Raw genomic sequence first — 12,153 nt, forward strand, 5'->3', positions numbered from 1 at the left:
GGTCGGGGTACCTAGCGACATCTACCCTTTCCTCTTGGGGCAGAGCTGGAGCTTGGGGCAGGGGGGCGGCGTTGGAAGGCCATTCCTCTGGATCGAAGTTTATGAGGGCATTCCCAGCCACCTCAAGAAACTGGATGTGGGTCAACCTCCGAGCGTCCGAATTATACCCACAGTAAAGGATGTAGGCATTCTGGAGGGCCAACTGAAGGAGGTATTTGAGGAGCTTCTGTATCCACCTCCTGGTTCTCCTGGCAAAGGGATAATACTGGATGAGTTGATCAAAGAGATCAAGTCCTCCCATGTGCCTGTTGTAGTGCCCGATGACAGGAGGGCGTTGGACACGAAACTCCTCATACGTAACTCGGCCCTGCCGACGTTTCTTCTTCCGCTGAATGATCTCTTCTTGGATGGGCTCATGACTCGTCGTAATCATGGGCACGAGTCGGACCCCCTTCCAACAGATGACGAAGACATCTCCCTTCCGCCGCCACTCTGTCTCTCCTCTTGCAAGATGTTGCAGGTGGCTAGCAAACCTCTTGAGGACATTCGGGCCCCACGCACCAACCGAAGGGTACCACTGACGTGCACACCTGCTTCATACAGTTCCTGGGCCAGGGATACCGAGTTATAATAATTATCTATAAACAGGTGGTATCCTGGTTACGAAAACGATTCACAAGACCGAAGACAGTGTCACGCAGCGTGAGAAGACCCCAGAATACACCAAGAAGTCCACGACGTATCCAGTGTTGGCTTCCGTAATAAAAAATAACTTTACACCATATTTCTTTGGCTTCTTCGGGTTGTGCACTTTTATACTTAGATGCCCTTTGTATGGCATCATACCCTCATCCAAAGAAAGGTTCTTGGAAGGAACCACGAGAGTCTGGCACCGTTCACGAATGAACTCCAACACTGGGCGGACTAAGATGAGGCAGTCGGGGTTATTCTGGGGTATAGCCCTTCGGTTGAAAAAATACCTGTCCAACGCCAGGAAACTATCACGGGACATAATGCCGCCACATTGGGCGTATCCGTTCCGCCTCCAATATTGCCTGACGCGGCAGCAGGCATCATTCAAAAAATATGTGGAGCCTCAAAAAATGCACCATGTCCGTGAGGTTGCAGCCCCGCCAGCGATGCGACAACGTCGTCTGCAGTTCCTCATGGCAGTACCGAGCGTAATCTGCCGTCTCCGCAACCAGGAATTCCAGCAATTCCCGCATCAGGAAAAGCTGAATGAACCCCAGTGCCGTGAGAGGCACAGGGACGGTCAGTCCAGGTACTGCCGTGAATGGGTGCATGTTAGGTGGGGTGGGGTCCTCCAACCACCCCTCATCACTTTCGGACGAATGGCCTTCACCCGAGCTGCCGCAACGTTGCAACCTTCTACGGGTTTGCGCTCGCGCATGTGCACGGGCACGTCTTCGCACTCCCACACTCCCAGCTGGGCCGTCTCCTTCACTTTCGCCATCACTTTCGGTATCGTCCCCATCAGCCACAATCAGGGCATCCTCCTCCTCCTCCAACTCACTCTCTCCCTCATATGCACTGAAACCACTAAACTCCAGTTCACTTTCCTCCTGTGGATCACGTACGGACATTGGGGGCAAAATCTCATCATCGCTGACATCAGGCGTGATGTCCTCATCGCTAGATGACCAGCTACCACCGAAATCAGGACTTCCCATCTGCTCTCGGTCGAGCTCCGACAAGTATTCGTCTATGTCCTTTTGTTGGAGGCCTCCCAAATGTTTTCGGATCCCCCTCAGGACACCCCGATGCTTCCTAGGGGTCGTAAAAGGAACGGGATGTGGTCCTTGGTCGCCATAGGTCACACGTGGGCGAACAACACGCCGCTGAGAAGCTGGGTCACTTTGGTTGCTGGGTCCTTCTCCAGCACCCCAGTCTAAAACTCGCCTCACACGCTCACTTCCGACAGGCAGTATGCGCCTTTCACGGTCCTGACGCCTTTGTGACATCTCTGCAAACGTCCTGTTGCAGCACGAATACGCTAACACTCGCCAAAGTTCTGCAAAACACGTCTGCGTCAAAAGATCGCTTCCGCAAGGTGCTGCTCTGATGCTGTTTGGTGCGAGAAGGGGGGAATTCGCGCATGCGCGTCTGGGTGACGCTCAGAAACAAAACAACAGCTGGATCCGTGAACTCCCAGCATCCGCCAAGGCGCGTGATTTGAAACCTTCCGCAAACTAGGCCTATAATTATTTTTACGCCAATATTTAAAAAAAGCATTTTCAGTCGACGTTTGCTACGTCCACTCTGCATTCAACAGACAATTTTAGTCGACGTTTGCTACGTCCAACAGGCATTTAAGGGTTAAAAACTTCACAAAACAACATCTGTGGACATTTACTTAGGTTTATACAAAACCTTTTGACAAATTGCTGTGAGAATTGATGATGTTCTGTCCAGAATTTACACTTGAAAATGGTGTTCCACAGGGAAGTGTCCTTAGTGGCACACTGTTTACTTTAGCAATTAATGATATCAGTAATAATCTACCTATTGCTATTAAAAGTAACCTTTATATGGATGATTTTGCCATATATTATTTAGCATCTCTAAAACATGCAGATTGAATCATAATAAAAGCATAGTAAAAGTAGATGAATGGGCCTCATCTGTAGGCTTTAAATTTTCCATAGATAAAACACAAGCAATCATGTTTTATAAAAATAAAAAGTTGAAAAAAGGTGAAGAAAAACTTAAAAATCAGAAACCATAGTATACCATTTGGCCAAACAGCAAAATTTTTGGGATTAGTATTCGATATTCACTTGAACTGGAAAGCCCACGTAACATATGTAAAATCAAAATGTAAACTCTAATTAAAAAACTGTCGACCACTACTTTGGGAGCCGATAGACATACCCTTACTGTACTGTATAAAGCAACAGTTTTCCAAGGTTTCTTCCACAAGAACAGTCGCTTCTCAAGCAGCCACATTTTCACATGTACCATCAAGGGTTGTCTGCTCTGGCCCTGACAGGATTCAGACTGTCAGGAGCCTCGTCAAAGCAAAAAGGTTTTCACGTAGGGCTGCAGAGGCTATTGCTAAATGTAGGAGAGCTGCTTCTAGCAAGCTCTACAAGTCCAAGTGGGCAGTGTTCAGAAGATGGTGTGCACAAAATAATGTCTCTTCTTCTGAAACCTCTGTAGCCCAGATTGCTGAATTCTTGCTTTTTCTCAAGACTGTTAGGAGACTGTCACCCTCTACAGTTAAGGGATATAGGGCTATGCTTAGCTCAGTGTTCAAGCACAGAGGCCTTAACCTGTCTATGAACCAGGATATTAGTGATCTTGTCAAGTCTTTTGAGACCTCCAGACAGAGAATCGCTCTTCAGTCCTTTTGAATTTGGACATAGTTTTAAAGTGGCTCGTGAGCTCCTCTTTTGAACCTCTTCATTGTGCCTCTTTGAAGTCCCTCAGTCAGAAGACTCTCTTGTAGCACTGGCTTCGCTGTAAGCGAACTTCAAGCAATGGATAAGAAAGTTGGTTTTGTTAAAGGAGACAGTTCGCTCTTTTTCGCTTGATTTCCTCACCAAGAACGAGGACGTTTCTCGTCCGTAGCCCCACTCGTTTATTGTTAAGATCTTGGAGAACATTCTTGGGCTAGAAGAAGAGGAAAGACTTCTTTGCTCTGTGAGGACCTTGCAGCTTTAGATCCGCAGGACTGAGAAGATCAAGGGTTCCTCAAGCAACCTCTGGTGTTCATTGAAAAACCCATCCTGCCCACTCTCTTAGAATGCTCTCTCCTTTTTCTTAAGGAGCCTTATCTCAGAAGCGCATTCTCAAATCCAAGAGAAAGCCTTCCCGATCTTGAGGGTAAAGGTTCATGAGGTTCAAGCTGTCGCCACTTCTCTTGCGTTTCGTCATAATATGTCGTTGTTTTCCATTCTCCAATCGACCTTTTGGAGATCAGAATCTGTGTTTGCTTCGCACTACCTGAAAGACTTGGAAGCAGTTTTTGATAATTGTAGTATGTTAGGGCCTTTATCTGTGGCTGGCATGGTGTTGGGAGAGGAAGCATAGGGGGTGAACTGTCCCTCTGCTGTCTCCTCACCTTGGTTTTTTATGTGTTGAGTTGTTGGGAGGCGTAACTGGAGTACCTACCAGATTTTTTATGGTTGGGATGTTGGTTGTCTAGTTTTTATTGTGGTGTAGGTGACGCTGCTGCTGTTTATTCTGGTCATTGTCAGCCGTCAGTGTACCTCCACAGCTGCAAAGTACCCACTGAAGTAGGGGCGACTCTGGCCAATATGTCACTCCTTCTACAGGTTAAGATGAGTGCCAACCAGAGGAAGTATTTACCTGTAGCAGCTCTTTACTAGGTAAGGTACAACAAGCATTATCTTAATGCTAGCAAACTTCTAGTTCAAAGTCATTAGCTCTTAAAGTTTTGGATTAGTTTTATGTCCATCTAACCCGCCTCCTCTCAATGTGGAGTCGGCTGTGTAATTGCTTGGTAAGTCACTTATATAAAAATGACATTTTTATAATAAAATAAAGTTTTTATACAGTGAACCCCCCCATATTCGTGGAGGATGCATACCACACCCCCTCGTGAATAGGTAAAATCCACGAATACTTAAAACCCCTCTAAAAACACTTAGAACTGCCCATTTTGATAGTTTAAACACAAGTAAAACCTTATAAAAATGCTTATACTTGAGTATTTTAATTGTTTTATCACAAAAAGTGCATTTATTTATAAAAATTATATGAAAATATAGTAATTAGTTAATGTTTCTCAGTGAAAAATACTGCAAATTGGAGAATTTTCCATGAATAATGGGTAGATATGTTCCACAGAGAAACCCACGAATCGTGAGAATGCGAATATGGGGGGTTTACTGTATACAGTACTTACCAAGCAATTACATAATTGGAGGCCTCCCTCCTTCCCCACAGAAGGACATATTTTGGCTCAAACAAATTGATGTCTCCCGCTGAGTTGCACCTGTCAGTCCTGATAGTGGGCGGGACCCTTTCACCTACACTAGCAATGGTGGCACCACCACAAAATTTGGGAGCAAAAACAGCTTGGTCTGGTAAAGGAGAGCACTGACAAATTTTGTCTTTGAATGATGCCATTAGTCAGCATTAAGAGTTGGCAAAATAAACTTGACTGATGGCAAAGCTGTATCCAAGAGTTTGAGATGAGCATCAGCACCCGAAGACCACATTGGAGAACCATACACCAAACAAGGAAGAAGAGATACGATAGCTTAGATAGCTTCATCACAAAAGATTCGAAAACATTTGTGCAAGATACCAACTTTTTGAGAAAACCGAGGGAACAATTCAGAGCCTTGGGTAGTATCTACCTTCATTCTGAGATTACATATATCCTTTGCTCCCTTGTTAAGGTAATTTTCAGGGAAATGAGGCCGTACCACCTAGTTAGCAATGCTGGCTATGGTTATAGTATGAGAGCATCCTCCTCCCTGCCCTACTTGTTGCATCTGTCACAGACAACACAGAGAATGATCAGTTTCACTACAAGGGGTGTTCAAAGGCAGGAGACAGGTGGAAAGGGAAGACTCATCTGTCGGGTATCTAAAGCTAATGCTGTAGCACTTTAGGCCAATGTCATCTGATGGGTTTACATATAAAATTTTGTTTCGTTTTGCCACCAAAACCTTGTGCTATTAATAACCAGACTCCAGCAAGGTGCTAGAGAAATCCCCACACGTTAAGACCAAAGGTTTGTTAGTTATGAAAAATACAAATTGATTTTAAAATTTTTCATGTTTGAACAACCCAGCAATAATAGAATTATGCACTGGAGAGTAAATTAATTAAGTATTGTACTTCTTTTCAGGTTAGAAATGATGAAGTCTTTAGACGCATCTCATTGGCAGATTTGTTGCAGTTGATGGTTGCCCATGCAGAGGATACTGAAGCAGCTGTGTCCTACCAGTATGAAACAAACCCAGCTTCTGATGTCAATGGTTCTGAAATTCCTATTAAATATAGAGATGAAGTTGAGTTGGTAGTACATAAAATGACCCAGCTTGAGGTAAGTAGGTACCATTCATTAAGGCCATTTAGTATGGATTCTTCACATTATTTAATCCAGGGATCCTGAAGCAAACTTATATGTAAAGTTTAATTTGGCAAAATAAGGAGAATGTTATATTTTAAACAAGTGGTTTTAGGGCAGACCTATTACTATTACATAGCCTATTCATGCATCTCTGCTAACCCTATACACTCCAAACTTAATAAGAAAAAAATTTCCCCGTCCCTGTAGGTTGATGCATGTATATATGATTCCTTAGGTTATCCAGAGGCTGACTGTGTCATTTCTTGTGTAGTCTGAGCAGCTGTTGATGGAATTAGACCATGTTTTGTTTGAATTATGTGATAAGGAATTTTATGGTTTCTGAAACAAAGAAGGCATGTGCACTTGCTTAAACTAGTGAGGCATGCAGTTGTCACGAGAGACCCCAGAAATTTATGCACTGATGACCGCAAACAATTTCCCTTATCTCAATACTTAAGTGCAGCTGGTAAAATTTGACTTGATACAACTACCTGTCCTAGAAAGGGAGAATTTTAAGAACTTGTGAGTATTATTCCTTAAAAAAAAGATTGCAAAAGTACAGTGGCTCCAATGTGTTGTAGCCATTAGATAAGTGCAGCTGGTAAAATTTGTCTTGATATAACTACCTGTCCTAGAGAGGAAGAGTTTTAAGAACTTGTATTATTCCTTAAATAAAGGGTTGCAAAAGTACTGTGGCACCTAAGTGTTGCAGCCATTAGATGTCCATATTCCTTTTAAAAATCATTAAGGTCAAAAGAACCCTAATCTCATGAACCCAGACTTTAACCTTTGCAGCCCCTTCTTCAGTAACATTCACATAGGCCCTGAGGTTGGTTCTTCTGAGCCTGAAGGAAAGTTTGCTTTTCTCTTTCTTTCCTTGATCCTTCAAAAGGAAAAGCTTAGGCATGTCCTCCCTGAAGTATTTTTTCTTCTCAAGGTAGAATTAAGTGCCCCTAATAAAGCAGAGAGGGCAATTGATGTATTTTTGAGAGACAAAAGAAGTTACGATAGGGAATGTTGCTTCATCTCATTGTTATGGAGAATGATTCTTGGCTACTCAGTCATGTGCAAAAGAAGAATCTGGTTGACTTCCAGTTCGTAGAATGCAAGACTCCTGGACAGGGCATGGAGCTCACTCATTCATTTCATAAAGATAAAGGGCATGAGTGTGCTTATGGAATCATATGGTTAATATCAAGGAGATAGTGTTTATTTACAAGAAATACATACTTCCTGACTCCTCACGTCTTGTAGCAAATCCAAACAATACAGGAAGTGACAGAATCATCACCAGGGGCACTGAGTTACCTATGCACATGCCTGGCCAGGTAAAGCTTTCTTTTTATTCTCATGAAGCACTTGACTGCACAGGATTGGAGATTGTAAGTTGGTGAGTTTTTTTAGAAATTAATTTTGTACATAGAGCAACAAATCTAGTAACTCAGCAGTATCATCATTTTTTTTTCCCAGATGGAGACAAAAGTCAGGAGTCCTGATTGCCCTTATGTGATCATTGATGTGCGTCCATATAACGAATATGAAAAGGATCACTTGGCCACTGCTGTCTGTCATCCATTTTCGCGCATGTCAAGAGCTGTAGGGTGGGAATGTCCGGCTATGCTTATTTACAAAAACCACCCTGAATTTATTATTGTAATTTATGATGAAGGAGAAGATGTTGGGCCTGAGGTTGTTGCCACATTGCAGCATCGTGGGTATGAAAATGTGTTTCTTTTAAGTGGAGGGCTTCGCTTAGCTAGAGATAAATTTGGGCCTCCTTTAGTTACAAATGAAATCTCAACTATTGTGAAACAAGAGGTTATTGAGGCTATTACTCTACAGTTGTCTCACATTGTTTTACCACCATTAAGTATGGCAGAAGCATCAGACTGGTGGGAAGCAACAACTAAACTTCCAAATGCTTCAGACTCAGCAAATAATGAACTATCTAATAGGACTTCCATGGCCTCCACTGGACGACACACTTCCAGATCACAGTTAAAAACAAAAGATGGTCAGTCAGTTCCACCCTGGCGCTAGGGACACGATAATCTATCTTCAGATCAATTACAGGATGTAAAGATCCTTTGGTTTTGATTATTTTTGTATACTAGAACATGTCAGATTATATAGGGGTCAGGGTTTTTCTGCTGTAAAATTTGAGTGGTTATACTGGAAAAGTGTAGATGTTCAACATTTTTATAAATGCAAGTGTATGCAGTCTTTTTAGGATAAATTATTAACAATTTAAAGTAGAATTCCGTGCTATCACTTTTCACTTGTGATGTATATTTTTATCTCTGTTAAGTCATTTGTTGTGCTGATGTCTTCCTAAGAACCAGGGATGCTGGTGAAGAAGACCCATATGATTGTGCAGGAAATTTAGGATTAGGAAGAGTTGCTGTCATGTGTTTTGACCATTGCTTGATAAGATTCAGTACAAAGGTTTGCACAGGTAATATCTATAATGGCAGACTGTAAGTTTAGTACTGACTATATTACTGCTATAGATTCAGAGCAGTAGATTTTCTTAATATGTTAAGATCTTTTGGAAGCTATAAGTTACATGGAAATCACCGAGTTCAGCAGAATTTTCTTGAAGATGTATATTCTTCTTTTAAAATAAATATTTAGTTTCATGTTTATACATATTTAAGTATTTTGTTATCACTAAGTTGTTGCATTTTTCAGAGTATAGGGCCTTACTTTATTGTATATACAATAATTCTTCCCTTTCTGATAAAAAGTAGCTTGAAGCATCATGGGTTCATTAACTCAGTACAGCATGCATTGTGATTTATAGCAAGTGCCATTGCACTGAATATTAATTAAAAATTTAAATAAAGCAAATGCATGCTGAAGTTGTAATAATGAGGATTTCACATCAGTGGGAAGGTCATACAAGTTTGAAATTGAGATGGTTGATATTTGATAGTAATGTAGTACTGTCTGATTTTTTCATAGTTCAGTTGACTCATTTTTTACTTGTTGTCCTTAATCAGAATGTGATATTGAATGTGTTCAGATAAACTGTGAGGAAAGTAATAGTCTTAATTTTTATCTTATACAAGGTGATAAATAGTTGCTTTGTTTTTAGTTCTCATAAAAACTTGATAAAATTTGGGCTGTTCAACCTAGGTTTCAGAAGTTTAAACTGAAATGAAACTTTTTATTACTTAGACAATTTAGATTTTTTTTATCTCAATAGCTGACCATTTTATACAATTCTGGAAACAAGGCAAGTTCAGACATAGATCTTTAAGCAAGAATTTGGTTGGATGGATCAAGCACAGTTATTTTTTCTGCTTTATACAAGAACACCTTAGACACTTCAAAATGAACAACACTTAAGAAAAAAATTGCTCCTCCCATTGTTAAGGAGAGTTATTCTGTGCAAGCATTTTTTGAAAGAATCAACATAGTTCAGTATACTACATTTACCATATTTGATAGCTTATAAGATGCACTTTTTCATTAAGAGATTACTAAAAAATCACCCCAGGTCTTACATGTGAATTGAGGCCTCCTATAGGCCAATTTTACTCCCAGTGGTCACTAATGTAGGCTAATTTTACCCCTTGTGGTTAGTACTACCTAGCCAGACTCACTCCTTGGTAATATCATTTACTTTATTGTTATTATATTATTATTATGTCTCAACACAGTTTCAGTTGATTATACTGATAATGCATATTACGTTTAAGTTAGCTTTTGATTAAGTAATAGGCCTAGAATAAAACATTCGATAGGCTAAACGTGAATTGTCATACATTCAACCAGGCTTACCAACTTATGACCTATCTAGTAGTTCATGATTAACAACCACTTATTATTTCATGCAAAACACTAACGTAAACTGATATAACTGAATTAAGAAACAGCTGTTTTCTGAGGTTAGTTACATGTTTATTAAGAGTTGTGTCAGAGTTAACTACTTGCTAATACTGAATGGTGACTACATAAGTAAAAGTAAAGTAAATTTTCATTCATCCTTCAAGCAAAATATAAGGTAAATTTAAGCTGGAGCTTGTAGATAAGGCTAGAAAAACAAATACAGTAACTTGCAGGTTGCAAAATGTTTTGGAATAGATGAAAGCAATGTCCAGACCTGGTGAATCACAACTTTATTTAAAATTTACTGTATGTATACATAAGGGTATTTAAAATTTACTGTATGTATACATAAGGGTAAGCTAAAATTTTAAACCCAGCTTTTTTTAATTTACAAAATAATATACATATGAATTAAGTTTCATTAAGCAACCAGTGATATTGAGGATGTCACTTGTACTCAGTCAGCTATCATTTGGCAACACATGGCTGTGATAATGTAGGTATAACCAGGTCAGCTGATGGTTTTTAGAATGTAAATATTACCAGAATGCAAATGACATACTATGATACTGTTTATATTTCATAATAAAATAATAACATGATAATAATACATGCAAGTAGTGTAATTGGTTACAGTCAGTAAACCAACAGTTTTATTACTGTTATCATTATTTTAAATAAACACTGCACACACACACACACACACACACACACACACACACACACACACACACACACACACTCTCTCTCTCTCTCTCTCTCTCTCTCTCTCTCTCTCTCTCTCTCTCTCTCTCTCTCTCTCTCTCTCTCTCTCTCTCTGAACAGGCCTTGCTGTGTCACACCCAAGTTACTCAAGGTGACTTAGTTCAGGTGTTGGCGTGCCAAACACACTTATGACTGATGCTCTACCCTCCACAGAAAAAATTTTGGTTATTCCTACAGGAATACAAACCTGAGGTCTTTACATAGGAATTGCCTTCAGCGCAAGCTGGAGGATGCTATTTTGTGCAATGAAGTTGTCCAGTAGTTGCACTACCGGTGGGAGGGGCAAGGGGCACCCTCACCACCTCCCATTGCTGAGTTATGCATCCGCTTGCCTTATAGTCTTCACCCAGAGTGGACGCATTTCTACGCCTTCCTCTGCCTGAATGTTTGCTGGCTGTTCTGTCCTGCACTTCATCCTTGTTTTTTCCTTCCTTGTTTTTGTGCCTTGCGTATTGTATGATATCTGTTCTTCTATTCTTGGTTTATCATGCAAACCCAAGAATCATCTAAGCTTAGACCCCGCTTTTGCCCGGTGTTGGAAAGCGGCAATGCAACTTCCTTCTCTCACCCTTTGACGTAGACCCACACACCATTTGCACAAGTCGCAAATGTGTGTGCTCTATGACTGATCCTTGTGCTGAGTGTCTGAGTTTGGTCCCTGGAGCAGTGGATGAGGTTTGCTGGAAAGAGGAAATCTAAGAGGGCTGCCTTCCCATCCTCAGAGGTGTATTCTTCTCTGAGTACTCCAGGTAGCTCCTTGTCTCTTCCCATGCAGCTCCCTTTGTCTGCTACCTTTTCTAGGAGTGAGGTCACCCCTCCACGTTCCCGTTGCTTCGACAATGGGTGGTTCATATGGAGGGGCAGAGGCCAATCACGATCTCTCGAGGACCCTCCGTTTGCTCAGGGGGCGAGCATTATCCCTTTGGGCAAAGAGAGGTAGCCCCTGATAACCCATCTTTTTCAGGTCTGGGAGAGATCAGGAAGACATTTCAAGATCTTGGGAACCTCTGGCCACCCTTAGGTCTTCCTGGGGAGCCATAGGTGTGGGGCTTGATTGCGCACTTTAGTGTCTTCTCATCCTCCTGTCTCTGCTGCGTCAGTAACTGGAACTGCGGTTTCAGTTACAGGATCCAAAGTCACCACAGCTACTGCCACAGCACCTTCGGCTAGCCATCCTGTTCCACCAAGGTCAACATGCCCTCTGATGTCTCTGACACAAGGATCTTCTCCTGGATGAATTGATGTAGAGGTACATACGTGACTGCAAGAGGACATCAAAGAAGAGACTCCATTCATCTTTGTTGTCATCTTCAGTATCATCTTCTCTTCCTGCATTTGCCTTCTCCCCTTCTCCTTCTAAGGGTCCCATTATGCGGACAGACCCAAAGAGGGAAAAGGCGGCTGCTCTAGACTGTAAGAAGGCCCGTGGGCATCCCTCTCATGACGTTTTCTTCTACAGAAAAAGCACAAGGATCTCTCTACCG

The 12,153-nt window shown here is 41.6% G+C and overlaps 1 protein-coding gene across 3 annotated transcripts in view; it reads left to right on the forward strand.

The window, feature by feature from the left end:
* LOC136853420 (centrosomal protein of 41 kDa-like) overlaps positions 1–10,514 on the forward strand; it is a 56,542-nt gene extending 46,028 nt beyond the window's left edge. For all 3 annotated transcript variants that reach the window (XM_067128931.1, XM_067128932.1, XM_067128933.1), the window contains exons 3-4: positions 5,846–6,043; positions 7,541–10,514. In XM_067128931.1, the coding sequence (XP_066985032.1) occupies positions 5,846–6,043; positions 7,541–8,110 (768 nt within the window). In that variant the 3' untranslated portion in view covers positions 8,111–10,514. The remainder of the gene's footprint in view (positions 1–5,845; positions 6,044–7,540) is intronic.
* Positions 10,515–12,153: the final 1,639 nt, after the last annotated feature.

This window comes from Macrobrachium rosenbergii, chromosome 27 (assembly GCF_040412425.1).
Source record: "Macrobrachium rosenbergii isolate ZJJX-2024 chromosome 27, ASM4041242v1, whole genome shotgun sequence".
NCBI classification, from domain to species: Eukaryota; Metazoa; Arthropoda; class Malacostraca; order Decapoda; family Palaemonidae; genus Macrobrachium; species Macrobrachium rosenbergii.